Source organism: Rhinoderma darwinii, chromosome 3 (assembly GCF_050947455.1).
Source record: "Rhinoderma darwinii isolate aRhiDar2 chromosome 3, aRhiDar2.hap1, whole genome shotgun sequence".
NCBI classification, from domain to species: Eukaryota; Metazoa; Chordata; class Amphibia; order Anura; family Rhinodermatidae; genus Rhinoderma; species Rhinoderma darwinii.
Genome location: NC_134689.1, coordinates 266,071,362 through 266,090,264, shown reverse-complemented (window position 1 = coordinate 266,090,264; position 18,903 = coordinate 266,071,362). Strand labels below are relative to the sequence as shown.

Sequence of the window (18,903 nt, the reverse complement as noted above, 5' to 3'; positions counted from 1 at the left end):
TGCAGAAACAGGACATGGCCGGGAGAAGTCGTCATGAGCTCTGGACCGGATGGAGAAGAAAAGAGGAAAAAAACTACTAGAATCTGAGAAATAGTCACCTGTGAGTCACTAGATTTATAGAGAATCTGTCACCTCTCCTGACATGTTTATTATAGGAAATCCTTGTTTTTCACAAAAGTCTTTCTGCATTCCTGGCCTGATACACAATTCCCCTTGTTAGGAGGATGTGTCCCAGCACATACTGTCAGTATGTAGGGACACAGCCCTGTGACAAGGGGAATCGTAACACCCATTAGTTAATACTTGCCCAGAAAGGTAGTGTTAAAAATAGTTATGGCGCGGCAGGGCGGCGATGCGGAAGGGGGGCCCAAGTTTGAATAACAGCCCAGGGCCTATGGTCTACTTAATGCCACCTATGGGGGGGGGGTGCGATGTAAAAGGGTGCTGTGTAGAACTACCTACAGGGGGCTGTGTGGCATTACCTACAGGGGGCTGTGTGGCATTACCCACAGGGGGCTGTGTAGCATTACCTACAGGGGGCTGTGTGGCACTACTTACAGGGGGGCTGTGTGGCACTAAATACAAGGGGGGCTGTGTGGCAATACCTACAGGGGGGCTGTGGCAGTATCTACAGAGGGAAGTGTGTGGCAAAAAATGTACAAATGAAATTCATCTGCTTTTAAAACAGACAGGGAAAAAAAATTAAACGGGTCAAAATCGTCCGTTAAAAACGAAAACACGGCCCGGAACAGATGCAAAACGGCCGACACTCGGACCCTGTCGTGTGAATAGAGCCTTAACCCCTTCCCGCACCATGACGTAACTGCACGTCAAGGTGAGCAGTAATTTTGCGCACCTTGACGTGCAGTTACGTCTGTACTTTGACAGTTAACCGCCGCGCGGCGCTACACCACAGTGGTAGTTAACTACACCTGTTGCCGATAAGCGGCCCATCGCCGCTGATTTTTGCAATTAACCCCTCAGATACGGCGTTTGATTGCGATTGCCACATTTAAGGAGTTTAGCGCAGATCGTCAGCCTCGCATGAAATGACGGGGGCTGGCGATGGTACCCATGGCAACCGGACGCCAGACAATGGCTTCCAAGCTGTCATGTACAGAAGCAAAGCATATGAGGACCAGCCGGAGGCTTCCTGTCAGAGTGACTGTCATGTCACAAAGACAGAATACATTACACTACGTAGGTAGTGTAATGTATTCTAGCAACGATCAGAGCTGCAAGTCTAAATGTCCCCTAGTGGGACAAGTAAAAAAAGTTTAAAAAAAAGATAATAAAAATGTTTTATAAAAGTTTAAAAATAAAAGTTATAAGTTACATAAGCAAAAAATTCTTTTTTCTCTAGAAGTCTTTTATTATAGGAAACAAATTAACACGTTAAAAAAAGTACACATATTTGGTATCACCGCGTTCATAACAACCCAAACTATGAAACTATAATGTTATTTTTCCCGCACTGTGAACACTGCAAAAAAAATAAGTAAAAAACAATGCCAGCATTACTATTTTTTGGTCACCACCCCTCTCAAAATATACAATAAAAAGTGATCAAAAAGTCGCATGTACCCCAAAATAATACCAATAAAAACTACAACCCGTCCCGGAAAAAACAAGCCCTTACACAGATTTTTTGACTGAAAAATAAAAAAGTTATGGCTCTCAGAATATGGTGACACAAAAAATTTATTATTTTATTTAAAAAAAGTGATTTTATTGCGCAAACGCTTCAAAACGTAAAAAAAACCTCTATACATATGGTATCGCTGTAATCGTATCAACCCGCAGAATAAAGTAAAATTGTCATTTATAGCCCAAGGTGAATGCTGTAAAATAAAAGAATAAAAAACTTTGTCAAAATTTATGGTTTTTGGTCACCCTGCTTGCCAAAAAATGGAATAAAAAGTGATTTAAAAAAAACACATGTACCCTAAAATGGTACCAATGAAAACTACAGATTGTCCCGCAACAAATAAGCCCTCACACAGCTCCGGTGGAGAAAAAATAAAGAAGTCATCGCTCTCAGAATATGGCGATGCAAAATGTGCAGAGTGTTTTAAAAGTGGATAAGATTGGGCGCCATTTATCAGTGCGACACCGGCCACATATCTATGAATTATTATTTATTTACCCCATTATTATACCCTCTTAATATGCCCTGTTGTAATCCTCACAGCTTACATACGCCCCCACATTGTAAACTGAAATACCAGTAAAACAGAACTACTACCAAGCAAAATCTGTGCTCCAAATGGCGCTCCCTCTATTATGAGCCCTACAGCGTGCCCAAACAGAAGTTTACGTCCACAGATCTGGCATCGCCATACCCGGGAGATTCCGATTAATATTTTATGAGGTATTTGTCTTCAGTGGCACAAACTGGGCACAACATATTGTGCACTAAAATAGCATATGAGTGGAAAATTTTAATATTCACTCCGCACCACCTGTTGCGCATTAACACCTTCGTGCACCACGACCTAATAGCATGTCGTGGTGTGCAGGGGGGATGTATGGAGCGTGCTCACGCACTGAGCCTGTGCCATACGTTGCGGGTGTCAGCAGTTTATTACAGCTGACACCCGGGACTAACGGACAGGAACAGCGATCGCGCTGTTACAGGAGCTTGTAAAAATGACAATATACTGCAATACATTAGTATTGCAGTGTATTGTACAAGCGATCTAACAATCGCTGGTTCAAGTCCCCTAGGGGGACTAATAAAATGTGTAAAAAAAATAATAATTAAATAAATATTTAAAGTCCAAAAGAAAACCCTTTTCTCAATTTTTTGCACTAAAGCAATGTAAAAAATACAAAAAAATACACAAAATTGGTATCGCTGCTTCCGTAAAAGTCAGAACTATTACAATATACCATTATTTAACTCACGGTGAACGCCGTAAATAATAAAGAATTTAAAACGCCAAAATCACAGTTTTTTTGTCTCCTTAGCTCTAAAAAATGTTTTAATAAAAAGTGCTCAAAAAGTAAAAACCAGTAAAAACTACAGCTCGTCCCGCAAAAAATAAGTCCTCACACCTCTCAATCAACCAAAAAATAAACAAAGTTATGCCTCTCGGAATGTGGTGAAACAAAACGTTTTGTGTTTTTAAAAAATAGTTTTTAATTTGTAAAAGTAGTAAAATATAAAAAAAAATCTGTATAAATTTGGTATCACCTTAATCGTATTACGTCTCAGAAAAAAACTTAAGTTGTCGTTTTTACCGCACGGTGAAAGCCATAAAAACGAAACCCAAAAAACAATGGAGGAATCTCAGTTTTTTCCAGTTTCAGCCTGCAAAGACTTTTATTTCAGTTTCCCAGTACATTAAATGGTACTTTAAATGGTGTCCATAGAAAATACAACTCCTCCCGCAAGAAATAAGCCCTAACACCATTCTATTGATGGCAAAATAAAAAAGTTATGGCTCTTGGAAGAAGGGGAGTGAAAAATAAAAATAAAAAAGCAAAAAAGGGATCAGTCTAGAAAGGGTTAATTAATTTCTAATAAAAAAACATTTATGACCACGTGTGGTATTGCCGTACTCGGGAGAAATTGCTTTACAAATGTTGGGGTGCTTTTTCTCTTTAATCCCTTGTGAAAATTAAAAAATTCAACATTTTAGTGGAAAAAATGTTGATATTCATTTTCACAGCCTAATTCTAATAAATTCTGCAAAAGACCTGTGGGGTCAAAATGCTCACTATCCCCCTAGATAGATTCCTTAAGTGGTGTAGTTTCACAAATGGGGTCACTTTTGGGGGGTTTTCACTGTTTTGGTACCTCCGGGGCTTTGCAAATGTGACATGACACCCGAAAGCCATTTCAGCTCAATTTGAGCTCCAAAAGCCAAATAGCGCTGCTTCCCTTCTAAGCCCCGCTGTGGGTCCAAACAGCAGTTTATTACCACATATGGGGTATTTCCGTAATCGAGAGAAATTGCTTTACAAATATTGGGGTGCTTTTTCTCCTTTATTCCTTGTAAAAATTTCTACGTTTGTTCAGAAAAAAAGTAGATTTTCTTCTTCATAGACTAATTCAAATACATTTAGCAAAAAAACTGTGGGGTCAAAATGCTAACTATACCCCTAGATAAATTCCGTGAGGGGTATAGATTCCCAAATTGGGTCACTTTTGGGGGGTTTCCGCGGTTTTGGTCCCTCCAGTTCATTGCAAATGCTACATGGAACTGAAAACTAATCCAGCAAAATGAGCGCTCCAAAATCTAAATGACGCTCCTTCTCTTCTGAGCCCTGCTGTGGGTCCAAACAGCAGTTTATTACCACATATGGGGTATTGCCATAATCAGGAGAAATTGCTTTACAAATGCTGGGGTGTTATTTCTCCTTTATTACTTGTAAAAATAAAAAATGTCTACGTTTTTTCAGAAAAAAAGTAGATTTTCATCTTTACAGACTAATTCAAATACATTTAGCAAAAAAAAAACTGTGGGGTCAAAACGCTAACTATACCCCTAGATAAATTCATTGAGGGTGTAGTTTCCAAAATGGGCTCACTTTTGTTTTGCTTTTTACTGTTTTGGCACCACAAAACCTGACATTGTGCCTAAAATATATGTTTAAAAAAAAGGAGGCCCCAAAATCCACTGGGTGCTCCTTTTGCTTCTGAGGCCTGTGTTTCAGTCCATTACCGCACTAGGCCACATGTGGGATATTCTAAAAACTGCAGAATCTGGGCAATATATATTGAGTTGCATTTCTCGGGTAAAACCTTCTGTGGTACAGAAAAAACTGTATTACAAATGATTTTTGGCAAAAAAAAATTCTACTTTGCTTTAATTCCTGAGAAACGTCTATGGGGTTAAAACACTTTCTGATTGCTGTTTTGGATACTTTGAGGGGTGCAGTTTTCAAAATGGGGTGATTTATGGGGGTTTCTAATATATAAGGCCCTCAAAGCCACTTCAGAACTGAACTGGTCAATGAAAAAATGGGCTTTTGAAATTTTCTTGAAAATATGAGAAATTGCTGCTAAAGTTCTAAGCCCTTATTCACACGACAGGGTTTCCCGTCCGGGTGACGGCCGTTCATAAATCGTCCGTCACCCGGCTGCATTAGGAATAATATACCCCTAATGGGGCCATTCACACGACCGATTTTTTGACGGCTCGGGAAACCTGGCTGTCAAAAAATGGGACATGCCCTATTTTCGGCCGTTTACCCGGCCGCCGGCTCCCATAGAAGTCTATGGGGCCGGGTAATACACGGCCATCACCGGAATGTGTCCCGAGTGATGGCCATGTATTCCGTCGCACGTGCTCTCTCTCCTCCTCCTCCTCACAGTGCAGAGTGCATTTGAGGAGGAGGAGGGTCTTTTTTTGCTCCCTGTAGGAGTCGGAATCCCCAATCCCCGGCCGGGGATTGGGGATCCCGCTACAGGAGAAGTGCGTGACTACACTGTCCATATATGGACACAGCGAAGTCACTCACTTCTGCAGCGGAATCCCCGACTCTATGGCCGGGGATTCCGCTACAGGAGAAGTGCGTGACTACACTGTCCATATATGGACACAGCGATGTCACTCACTTCTGCAGCGGAATCCCCGACTCTATGGCCGGGGATTCCGCTACAGGAGAAGTGAGTGACTACACTGTCCATATATGGACACAGCGATGTCACTCACTTCTGCAGCGGAATCCCCGACTCTATGGCCGGGGATTCCGCTACAGGAAAAGTGAGTGACTACACTGTCCATATATGGACACAGCGATGTCACTCACTTCTGCAGCGGAATCCCCAACTCTATGGCCGGGGATTCCGCTACAGGAGAAGTGAGTGACTACACTGTCCATATATGGACACAGTGACGTCACTCATTTCTGAAGCGGAATTCCCGACCTGTGGCAGGGAATTCCTCTCCAGGAGAAGTCAGTGACTACACTGTCCATATATGGACATTGAAGTCAGTGACTTCTCCTGGAATGTGGGGGGGGGATGGGTGCAACATACAGGGGGCTGTGTGGCATCACCTACAGGGGACTTGGTGGCACCACCTACAGGGGACTTGGTGGCATCACCTACAGGGGGCTTGGTGGCATTACCTACAAGGGGCAGGGCGGCATTACCTACAAGGGGCAGGGTGGCATTACCAACAGGGAGCTGGGTAGCATTACCTACAAGGGGCAGGGTGGCATTACATACAAGGGGCAGGGTGGCATTACCTACAAGGGGCAGGGTGGCATTACCAACAGGGAGCTGGGTGTCATTACCTACAAGGGGCAGGGTGGCATTACCTACAAGGGGCAGGGTGGCATTACCTACAAGGGGCAGGGTGGCAATACCTACAGGGGGCAGGGGGGCATTACCTATAGGGGGCAGGGTGGCATTACCTATAGGGGGCAGGGTGGCATTACCTATAGGGGGCAGGGTGGCATTACCTGCAGGGGGCTGGGTGGCATTACCTGCAGGGGCTGGGTGGCATTACCTGCAAGGGGCTGGGTGGCATTACCAACAGGGGGCTGGGTGGCATTACCTACAGGGGGCTGTGTGGCATTATCTACAAAGGGCTGTGTGTGTCAACAAAGTTAAATGAAATTCATCCGATTTTAAAACGGACAGGGGAAAAAACGGACGCAAAACGGGTCAAAATCGGTCGTTAAAAACGGCAACATGGCCCGGAACGGAATCAGAACGGATGCAAAACGGATGCAAACCGGCCGGGAAAAACGGCCCAAAACGGCCGATTTTATCGGCCGACACTTGGACCCTGTCGTGTGAATGAGGCGTAAGCCTTGTAACGTCCTAGAAAAATAAAAGGACGTTCAAAAAACGATGAAAACATAAAGTAGACATATGATATATATGAAATAGTAAGGCGGGATTCACACGACCGGGTCCCGCCCGAGCCCGAGTGTCGGCTGGTAAAATCGACCATTTTGACCGACCAGTTTGCATAAAGTTTTGCATATATTCTGGGCCGGGCAGATCTGGACAGTGACATCAGCGGCAACTCCTGAAGGGGAATCCCCATGTGTTCGGGTATTCCGCTTCAGGAGTTTCCCCTGATGTGACTGCCCAGATATGAACAGAGACATCAAGCGCTCTGTCCAGGAGCGGAATCCCCGAAAACACGGGGATTCCGCTCCTTCAAGGAGCTAAAGTGGGGCTAGCACATAGCAGAGCGGGGAGATACCTCCCTGCTCTGCTATAGTGGCGTCGCTACAGTAGTAGCAGCCGCAGCAGCAGCTGCTAGCGGCGCCATGGAAGGTGTCGCCGGGCCAGGGCGCTTTTAAAACAAGCAGGGGAAGGGAGCCAGCGCAGCGCTCCCTTCCACCTGCTGTACACCCCGGCCCTGCCACACAGTGTACAGCCATTCGTCCGAATGGCATCAACTCCTCCTCCTCACATGCACTCTGCGCTGTGAGGAGGAGGAGATAGAGCGCAAGCGACGGAAAACCCGGCCATCACTCGGGACACATTCCGGTGATGGCCGTGTATTACCCGGCCCCATAGACTTCTATGGGAGCCGGGCGGCCGGGCACCCGGCCGAAAATAGAGCATGTCCTATTTTATGACGGCCGGTTTTCCCGGCCGTCAAAAAGTCGGTCGTGTGAATAGCCCCATTAGGGGTCTATTATTCCTAATACAGCCGGGTGCCGGCCGATTTATGAATGGCCGGCACCCGGCCGGGAAACCCTGTCGTGTGAATGAGGCCTAACTATTTTGTGTGGTATCAATTTTTTTTACTAACATAAAGTACAATATGTCACGAGAAAACAATCCCAGAATCACTTGGATAGGTAAAAGCCTTCCAGATAACACATGTCAGATTTGAAAAAATCGGCTTCGTCCTCAAGGCCAAAGCAGGCTCAGTCCTGAAGGGGTTAATGGGATTAAAAAAATGTAACAAAAAAAATATATATATATAAAAAAAGTCCAAATAAAGTCATTATTTTGTATAAAATATATTTTATTGCCCCTACACTAAATTTTTTTAAAAAAACCTACACATATTAGGTATCTAAACGACCGTAATAACCTGAAGAATTAATCGAACTGGTTAGTTAGCGTGAAGCGTGAACGAGATAAAAAATTAACAAGTAAAACTATGCCGAGAATCGCTTTTTCTTATAGTCACGCCATAAAAATTTTTTTTTTTTTCTACCTCCAAATGATGAAAAAAAAATAAAACAATTTCTCCCGCATAAAACAAGGCCACATACGGCCACGTCAATGAAAAAAATACAAAAAGTTATGGCTGCTGAAATGCAGAGAGGTAAAAACGGAAAAATTGAGCTGGTCATTAAGACCTTTTCAGGCCCGGTCATTAAGGTGTTAATACCCAATTACTGGGGAGCTCTTGCTGGCACTATTTATGGGGACACTGACTGACACTCTCGCTGGTTGTTGCTTTCACACAGGTACCAACAACCAGAGCATTTGAGGGCAGATGTATTCTTAAAATAATTCTCCCTAAATATTATATAACCAAACAATTCCACTTCACAATCAATTCTTCCAAATTTAATTGAGGCCAATTTACTACGAATCCCAGCTAAAGGATGGAGAGACAATTCTCCCATCTCTATCACTGAGAACATGAAATTCTGCACACAACAGCTATGACTAAGGTGACTTCCGTTTTCGCTGCGATACACGACATTGACACTAGATGGCAGTGCAGAGCGCCAGTAGCTGCGTCCCTGAATGGGTTTTCTGCACATGTGCACAGACTGAAAAGAAAGGAAATCAGTGAGAATGCAAATACAAAGTGCGTGTGGGAGTGAGACACACAGAGGGAGAGGGAAATGTCTGGCCTGAGATACAACAAAAGCCAGAAGATTCCAGCCATGGAGCAGGCTGCACAGGTCCGGGGAGGATAAGTGCAGGGATTAGAAGGGGAAGCGCCGATCACTGGACACAGCTGCAGGCGGGACCAGGCTTAGTATTATACACCTATTACCAGGAACACTTGTCTGGACGGTCACAATGTTCGCCATTAAACATCCGAAGCCAACGTTTAGGTCTTATCTTCTGCCACCTCAGGTATGTAATGTCGGATATAGCGCGCATATGTTATACAGAGACCTAGGAGTTCAGCACGGCACTTACTATTCTATATATCACTATATAGGGGAGGAGGCCTGTGGCTTCTCACTGCAAGTCAAGTGTCAAATGTACAATCACAGTCTGCCCACTGTAGAACTCCAGCTCTTGTGAGACTACAACTCCCAGCAGGTCTGCGGTCTGGGCCTGCTGGGAGTTGTAGTCTCACAACAACTGGAGAGCCACACGGTGCAGCCCATTGATCTCCATTGTGCAGATGTCTTCACATGACTGCAGTCTATCTAAATACCACTCATATATTTCTCCCATATTTTCCAGCATGAAGATAAACTCAGCCCAGAAACCAAAATCAAAAAGCTGAAACCAGTGCTGCTGCCAGGTAAGAGAGGGCATGTGTAATGGGCATGGAGTGTGTTTGCCCTGTGTTTGTTTTTCTGTCTCTGTGTCAAGTGTAACATTGGATTTCATCATAAGTTGCCGCGCTAGAAAAACATTCCACATTTTATTGTAAATATGTCACATAGTTGGGATTGCAAACACAGCTGGAAGTTGTAACGTCATTGAATATGTTCATGGCTTCCAGATGATGCAGAGTTAAAGGGGTTCTCCGATGCTGGGACGCTGCACTCGCACAGGTGCTCAGACCCCAGCGCTGTTGAGGCAGGAGACTACTGTAAGGGGTAAATAATGACACATCTCCATAATGTCCGTGTAAGGGCACATTCATACGCAGCAGATTGTTGCAGAGATTTCTGCGTCTGACCCATTCATTGGCAGACCATGTGCGTGCTGCCGAAACCAGCCCATTCCGATATATGGAAGTGATTTTCAGTCTCTGAAATATCTGCGTGAAATCTGCTGCATGGAGGGCTCCTCTAAAGCCGAGATCTCAAGACCTTGGAAGCAAGGGGGTGTTTGTTGTGTCACAGTAGTGGGCCTCGTTCACATCTGCGTTGGAGGTTCCGTTAGGGGCCTCTGTCTGAGGTTACCAGGGACAATAGCTATTGTCCGTGGCAAAATCATGGACACCTCGAAAGAACCCATTAAAGTGAATGGGTTCCGTCTGTCGCCGTCGCTTCCATTATTCCCTTGTCCTGCTCCTTTCACGGAGCAGAATAACGGAACACACCGACGCAGGTGTGAACGAAGCATAACCTATGCTCACCCCAATAGATTTGACACATACATTAATGCACATGACTCGTCTATAGAATTATCTATATGGATGAGCACCGGTAAAACAACACTCCCCAATATCTCTTATCATAGGCCTAAAATTAAAAATATAACACTGTAAATGCTTGATAGGAGTGGGTCTCCACTGTGGGACCCTCACTTATTGGGAGAACGAAGGTCGTCCCCTGCCCCACCCCATACTGTTTAATGGAAAGTAGGGTGTTCTGGTGCGTGTCCCTCTCCTTTGAGGTTTTTGGAGTTACCTAAAAAGCCAAGCGAGCAGTATATGTTTTTTTTTTATAGATGTAAATGCAAATCTAAGACACCATTGTAAAGTTATTAGAGACTTTGCTCATGTCTGGTGGTACAGTAAGTAACTGCATGGATATCTGTAATAACCTTGTATTGGTGTCTTATATTTAAATACATAACATTTATCTACCAGATCCCTAGAAACCCCTTTAACATTTAGTGTTCATGACCATTCCGACAAAGGGAGCGGAGAGTTGCCGGAAAGAGGGGCTCTCGCTCTTGAGGACTTTGCACAACCATGTATTGCGTCACTTCAGCGGGCTCCGAGTATTGCCTCGCTGTCTCTATCGTTTCGCAGCAGGGGTAATGTGCAGGCATGGCAACGTTCTGGGACTTGCGCCATCAGCTCATCGCCAGGTTGGGCTGTAAAATGAATAGGGGATTCTAGATGGGACAAACCCTTCAGGCAGGGGATCTCCATATCTTCCAGTGTAACTACGGTAGTACAGCTGTATCAGCAGAGGGGCACTTATCTGCCACCTTTCTGTAAATGCCATTCCACTTTCTAAATAGCACCCGATGAAAGTGACTTTAAAGGGCTTTCCCCATCAGAGACATTTATGACGTATCCACAGAATAAGTCCTAAATATCAGATAGATGCGGGTCCCACCTATCTCTAGAACGGGGCCCCCTAAAGCTTGTTCTACTGCTTCGTGTTGTGACTGAAGCGTGAGATTCCTGACCTTGAATTACGGAAACAGCGAAGCTTGCTGAGCTACGCGGTCTCCGTAATTCCCATAGAACCAAATGGTAGTTACAAAAACAGCGTCGTTCGCGTGCTACGCTGCTTCCATAACTGCCATTCACACTATGGGAGTTACGGAAACAGCGTAGCTGAGTGAGCTATGCTGTTTACAGAATTCATGGTTGGAAATCGCACGCTTCATTAACAACACAGAGGTAGAATGGGGTTTAGGGGGCCCGTTCTAGAGATGGGTGAGGTGAGATCGCATCTATCTGACATTTATGACATATTCTGTGGATACCTCATAAATGTCTCTGATGGGGAAAACCCCTTTAAAGCAATTTCCCTAGTCAGCTGTAGAAGTAGAATGAACTGGTTGGTCTACACAGTGAGGTCAGGAACCAATGATACATGGCATGGAGTTGTGTGGGCATGCATTGAGCAGGACATTAGGTAACTGGATGTAGCTGCATCACCTGCCAGAACTTACAGTTGACTACAACTTTTTCACGATGCAAAGTTTCCATTTGGAGTGAGACCAAAGTCGTGAAACACTGATGCCAAGCATAGCACATTACATCTTACTATGTAGTCTGGGTGTATCCATGTGGTTGGAAACATCGGGCATTATGTAAAGATCACCAACCCGCATACTGGGTCACTCTGCTATTTGGTTAGACAGGGCTTATGCTTCAGGCTTTTTTTTCTGTATTCACTTTATGTACTTTTAACCTATGTCTGCACAACATGATGTCCTGAAGAAATGACCTGAGTATTGGACGGGGAAGCTGCTCGCTGCATTAATACATGGAGTCCAAATATTACTCCTATAAATATGAACATAAATATACAACAGCATTGCACACCCTGATAATCTTACCAAAGGTTCATCCTATCTAACGTTCTTTGGCCATGTTTTGGCGTTCAGGATTCATTCTGTATGAACACGGCCTTTGTATTTAAATTCCTAACCATCTTCAGGATCACTGTTTGCTGTCAGTAAATGGAAACTTTGTTTACATTGTTTTACTCCCTGTTGCAAGCTTAGTTGACATAAAACCAGAAAGATATGAAATAGTGGTTTTCCCATATTTAGTGTACACTGAACTTTACAAGTGACTTTTCAGATAAGCTGTCATACGTGTGCACATGAGGAATAACCCTATTTCTGGCCATTATATGACTTGTACTGTGGGTGTGTTTTAGCCTAACTGTTATAATGGCTTCTATACACTGCACACGAAGAGGAGAATCCTGCTCTCCCATCTCTATCTATCACATATATAGAAGCTGCAGCAGCATGGAGGACATTATACAGCAGTAATGAGCAGTGTGGCTGTGAATCCAGCAATTGGATGACATAATACTCCTACCAGCAACTGCCTCTCTCGCTCCTGCTCTCCTACCCTCTCCATAGACTTCTATGGGCAGGTGTAACCTGATCCTTCTGTTAGCCAATATTATAAAAAAAATTATCTTTCTCCACTTATCAGACGCCCCCCCCCTCTCCATCCTGTTTACTTACCCTGAATTTACTGTTTTCTAGTAAGCGACATTACAAAGTTTCTTATATTCACTTGTACTGTTGATAAGCTACTGACCATTTAAACATTTTTTTCTGTTGGGACTCCTTTTAGTGAATATCCATTATGAATATACTATTACAGTCCCATTAATAAACAGTCCTTTTACCAGCAACGTATAATGCCACATGCTAGCTATTATCTACTGCAGTCTTGAGGTCGGAAGTGCTGTCATACCTTATGCAACAATGGAGAGTAAGACCCAAATAGTTGACGGGCGAATTAACGTTCAATGGGAATGGATGCCTGCTGGCAAAAAGGCCCTTTTTAACAACTATAAGCAAAGTAAAATAACAAAATTTTATAAGGCTATTAAAGCAAGAGACACACTACATAGAAATAAAAAAGTTCATGTCCACTGCTAACATTGACCAGCGTAGTGCAATGTCTGCCTGCAAGGAGATAGAGTGTCAGCGGCTGCAGCGCGCCGCACTCCGACCAAGGTTCAGTATCCGAGGTCAGCCGTCAACAATTATTAAAATTTCAAGAAAGCCCCCCCGACATGCTTCACTGCAGATGCAGCGTCTTCAGGTGTATCGGGGCTAATGTTGGCTAATGCTAAATTTTGGTTTAGCAACATGATACATTTTTAGAGACTAGTATGGACACTCCATATAAGTAGGGGCTGAATACTAAATTTTTCTACGAATGATCAATATATATTATGGGAAGTTCACACAACTCAAGTGTTTTATAAGATGTCACGTTCCAGTTTAGTATCTCAACGTTCCGTAAATACATAAATTAATTTATTTAATGATTTAGGCCTAGTTCATGTCTGCGTTGGGGTTTCTCGTTGTTTTGCTCCATCATAGGAGCAGAACAGCGAAAAAATGCCTGGACCCGTCGCTTGGCCACGCCCGACGGAGGCCTCCGACATAGATGTGAGCAAAACCTTCCCGTAGTAACAGCCATTTAGTTAAAAACAAATGTGCCTACAAAAATCTGTTTCTAGCTGTTGTCTGACTGCTATAATTGTGCTTGGGCTATATCTGGTATTGTAGCTAAGACCCATTCACTTGAATAAGGCCGAGCAGCAATACTAGACACCGCTCAGGACAAGAGTGGCGCTGTTTCTGGAAAAAAAAAATCTCTAATCTCTGACAATCCCAACTCTCCTCTGACTCCTGATTGAGACGTGTCAGAAAATAGTATCAGAGGGTTCCTTATGCCGGTGACACGCTTCCTACCATCCAATCGCAAGAATGAAGAAACTGTAGGACCCTTTTTTTTTTATCATTCCCCTTTTTAGTTTAAAGTGTATCTCCAGTTATAAGTGACTCCTGAAAGAAGTTTGAAAGAGACATGTCTGCACTTTAATTTGTAATTTTTTTTAATTTTATTTTTTTAATAAACCGCTTTACTGGAGGTACACTTTTATTCAAAGTTTTCAGTATGTCTAAGTTATGCCGATAATTCTCCATTTTAATTTAGTAGATTGTAATATGCATATGCCCATAATAGTCGGACATGCTTGATGTCTTTCCCAAACACAGGCAAATTGTTCCTTGCTCGGCTGTTTCTGTAACTCCCGTAGGAATCGGTGGAGAGGGCCGCGCACATTCATGGCTACCTCTCCGTTGATTCTCCACCTGGATGCGGCGGCCATCTCAACAGGCAGGACAGGGGTAGAGTGACCCTTGTTCTGGACATATATGCTAATCCCAGCTTTGAGATCTGCACCTTTCAGACATTTATGGAATATCTCATAAATGTCTTAGATGGGAATAACCCTTTAAAGACTATGTACACCTTATTAAAAAAAAAAAAAGTTTTCAAAATCACATGGTTATGAACTAAGATGTGAACGTAATGGCTCAATCCTGTGTGTCAGACACACGCAGGACCCGCTGACCTGACTTATTCAGGTCTCCACACACGATTTTAATAGAAACGGTCTAGAAAGTTGCAACACACACACACACACACACACACACACACACGTGTACATAGCCTTTCCTGTTCACCACAATGAAAAGGCCTTGCATATACGGCCACATTCAATATCTAACTTGGATGGTTTGACACCATGTGGCATTGCATTATAACATTGTCCCTGGTTGACATCTCGCCACTATTTGTCCCTAAGCAAAATGTGACCTAAAAGACAGAAGTTTACACAATAAACACTTAATAAAATTTTCTCCAACGTTGAATAGCTAGCATACTCCGATATGGTAGCAGCGTTGTATCCTTTCAGTGACTGTCCTAATACACTGACAGATATGACTTCTCAGTAGCAGAGACTTTACTGTGAGACAGAAAAACAATAATTGTGTAAAGGTTTAACTGCCTGTTATACGATCTATGGAAATGATTCATGTTCCTAATGAGAAAATAAATACAAAATAAATTATCATTGTATGTGGTTAACTTGACAGCATTTCCTGCTAAAATACAATTCACTGTAAATAGAATTTGTCCTCCCCTTTGATATCAAGTGCAGTGTAATAAAAAAAGATAGTGATTATTGCAATGCGTCTATCATTTTTTACCTCTCGGGATTTTCTGCGATCTTGTATCATTTCTTTTTTTTATAAATTCTTTATTTTGTATTTTACAACAACTTGCAGTAGACACAAACATCATATGACCTCAGCATATGAAATTAACATTTAACAATATAAAGGCAGTGCAACAGAAACAATGACTTTCACAATCCAAATTGCAAATAGGCAATTCCCACATATCTAACATCCTCAAGATGTATTTCACATAAAAGTCATTTCCTCTTGGATTCATATCAAGATATACATAAAGAAAAGAAAATAACGTACAATACCATAACTGACAATAAAATAAAATACAATACAATACATTCAAAACAAAAAGAAAATTGCTCATCATAAGGTAATAACCCATATCTCCAGCACATTGGGTCTTCTGCATATATTATAAGATCCATCGAATCTCAGAGCTCGCTAATACTTTCATATCCCTATATCCATAGGGCTGGTTGTCTCCCGGACGCCCTCCTCTCCTAATTAGCACCCCCCGCAGGATCTGACACCAATCCAGTACCCCTACGCCAGGTAAAGAGGACAATAGACCGCAATTCCCCTCACATGTTGACCTTCATAGAACGCTTACTCCGCATCTTCCTCTCCCCTTCATTCATTACGTACCCGCTACCCTTTATCTCTTTATCTCACCCATCCCCCTCACCCTCCTGTACCGCCTTTCTTATGATACTCCCTCCATGGCTTCCAAACCTTCAAAAACAGAGCCCTAGAGAAAGAATGCCAGCCCACCAACTCTTCCATTGAGTGTAATTGATGTACTTTGGCCCACCACATATCTATCGATGGGGGGTTCTCACTTCTCCATTTCTGCGGTATCAGCAGTTTAGCCGCTGAGATCATTAGAGTAGCTAAGTCTCTGCGTACAGGGGTGAAGTCTCCAGATGGAAGCCATAAAAGTATCAGCGTGGGCGTCAACTCCACAGAGCCTCCCACTATATCATTAATAGCTCTCTCTACTTGAGCCCAGAAGGGTTTAATTTTGGGGCAAAACCACCATATATGTGATAAGGTCCCAGGAGATATGCCACATCTCCAACAAACATCCGATGCAATAAGCCTAATCTGATATAAGTAAGCAGGGGTTCTATACCAGCGGGTCAGTAATTTGTAGGAATTCTCCTGGTGCCTCACACAACACGAGAACCCATGGGATCTAGTCAGAATATAGGACACTTCCCTTTGTGTAAGGATAATATCTAACTCCTTCTCCCACGCCAATAAGAAACAGGGTTTGGTTGGGGCTAAGTCTAACAAAAGGTTGCTGTAAATCTTTGACAGAGCCCTGATCGGAGACTGAGGCATAAGAGTGTAATTCTCCATCCAGGTAGGATCTGGATATGGGGCAGGGGCCCCAGACAAGAACCTGCAGCACGCCAATTCAAAGCCCCTCTGATGAAGGAATGTCGCGGGCGAAGCACATGGAGCCTCTCCAGATTCCCTTACCCTACCTATTAGCACTTGTAAATCCGGAACTACCCTCCCAGCAGTGACCTCCCTGACCCGAAGTAAACCCAGTAAAGGCCATAGTATCACCCCTAAGGATGTGTCCTTTTCCTTGAAATAAGGTAGAGTCCCTAATGGAGCTATTGGAGAGAGGTCCCCCTTAGCCATATTCAATACTGTAGACCTTTTGACAAACTTTGAGCATACCCCTCGTCATGTCACTGACTAAAATAGTTTTTGGGGGTAACGGTGCCTTAATCCAGAGTAAATGCAAATACTCATCCGAGAGGACCCTTCTTTCCAGATCCAGATATCCATGTTTGAGAGAATCATTAGCCAGCTGTGACCAACGGAGAAGTTGGATCGCTGTATAATACAACCCTATATCCGGTACTGATAATCCCCCCTGTCTCTTTTATAGGATAAGTAACCTATGAGCCAATCTGGGGCGCTTTCCTCTCCAAAGAAAACTAGTAAATAGTCTCTTGAATCTATTAAAATAGCTAGCCGGAAGGTCTATGGGAATATTCTGCAATGGATACAGGATCTGTGGGAGCACATAGGTGGCTAATAAATTTTTCCTTCCCATCCAAGAGAGGAAGGGAATGTCGATTTTGGTTAAAAATTTTTGGATTTTCGGGACAAGAGGCGCAAAATTCATGGAAAAGATATGTTTAGGATCCGCCGGGATTTTAATGCCCAAATATTGGATGGCCGAGTCTTGCCATTTAAACGAGGAGATGGATTTTAAGTGTTCTAACTTGTCATGTGGCATTGATATACCCATGGCCTCAGATTTCCCATAGTTGATTTTAAAATTAGATATATCCCCAAATTGAGTGAAAACATCTAAAACCCGCGGGAGTGCCATAAGTGGGTTCGTAACCAAGAGCAACAGGTCATCTGCAAAGGCCGCTGTCTTATGTATGCGTCCCCCGAGCTTAAGACCCTGGATTCCCTCATTCTGACGAAATTTTAATAGCAGGGGCTCCATCATTATAACAAACAGGGACGGAGACAAGGGACATCCCTGCCTAGTTCCATTCGAGATGGGAAAGGGGGTGGATAGGGATCCATTAACCTGGATTCTAGCAGAGGGCCCTTTATATAGTGAGAATATAGCATCTATAAATGTGATTGGGAAATTAAACTTCAATAGCGCCTTCCTCATGTACTCCCAGCAGACCCGGTCAAAAGCCTTTTCGGCGTCAGTGCCCAACAAAACCATAGAACCCCCGGACTTACGCACCTGCAGAATAGCATGCAAAACTCTACTCACATTGTGTTTGCCCTCTCTCCCCTTCACAAATCCCACCTGTTCTTCTCCTATAATTAAGGGTAAAAGCGGTTGCATGCGTGTCGCTAAAATTTTTGCCCACCACTTAACGTCACAATTCAATAACGAGATGGGTCTATAGCTTCCGCACTGCTCAGGATCCTTCCCCTCCTTGGGAAGAATAGTAACAAAAGCCTCTAAAGATTGCGCAGGGAGAGAGGATCCACACAACAAGGAATTACAGACTTCTGTAAATTTTGGTACTAATTGATTCCTAAATTTTTTATAAAAGGAGATAGGCAACCCATCCGGGCCCGGGCTCTTCCCCGAAGGGATAGAATCTAAGGTCTTCTCCACCTCCTCCTTTGTGACAGGTGCCAACAACGTCTCACACTGAGTTTGAGTGAGATGAGGAGCTACTATGTCCGACAAGAAGGCAGTAATGCGTTCCTGTTTATCTAAGATAGGATGAAGGGCCCCCTCGGCGGAAGCAGATAAATTATATAATTTTGAATAGAATGTCTGAAAGGCCTTAGCAATATGTGGCGTTGAGGTTACTCTGTCCCCTCGTTCAGTTTTAACAGCTTCTATAAACACTTTAGCTTGCCTTTGTTTGATTAGCCTAGTCATCAACTTAGATCCCCTATCTCCATGCATGTATGTCTGACCACAGGCCACTCTATACGCCTTAGCAGCATTATAATTTAGTAGGTCTCTAAGTTCCTGACGTAATGAACACAGCCCTTTATAATCTACAAGGAGATCTCCCTGTTTATGCAATCTCTCCGTTTCAGATATCCGTGACACTAAGCTAAGAATCCGTTTAGACCGTTGTTTCTTAAGATAAGAGGCTAGCGCA

At 43.4% G+C, this 18,903-nt stretch overlaps 1 protein-coding gene across 3 annotated transcripts in view; it reads left to right on the top strand.

Annotated features, from left to right (window-relative positions):
• Positions 1–8,702: 8,702 nt before the first annotated feature.
• The window catches only part of MTMR10 (myotubularin related protein 10), a 92,028-nt gene continuing 81,827 nt past the window's right edge, over positions 8,703–18,903 (top strand). For 2 of the 3 annotated variants that reach the window (XM_075857880.1, XM_075857881.1), the window contains exon 1: positions 9,365–9,425. Coding sequence is in view for 1 of the 3 variants with exons in the window: in XM_075857879.1 (XP_075713994.1) it covers positions 8,969–9,025; positions 9,365–9,425 (118 nt within the window). In the remaining 2 variants the exon portion in view is untranslated. Of the gene's footprint in view, positions 9,026–9,364; positions 9,426–18,903 lie in introns of those variants that run through there. The other variant, XM_075857879.1, reaches the window with a different exon arrangement.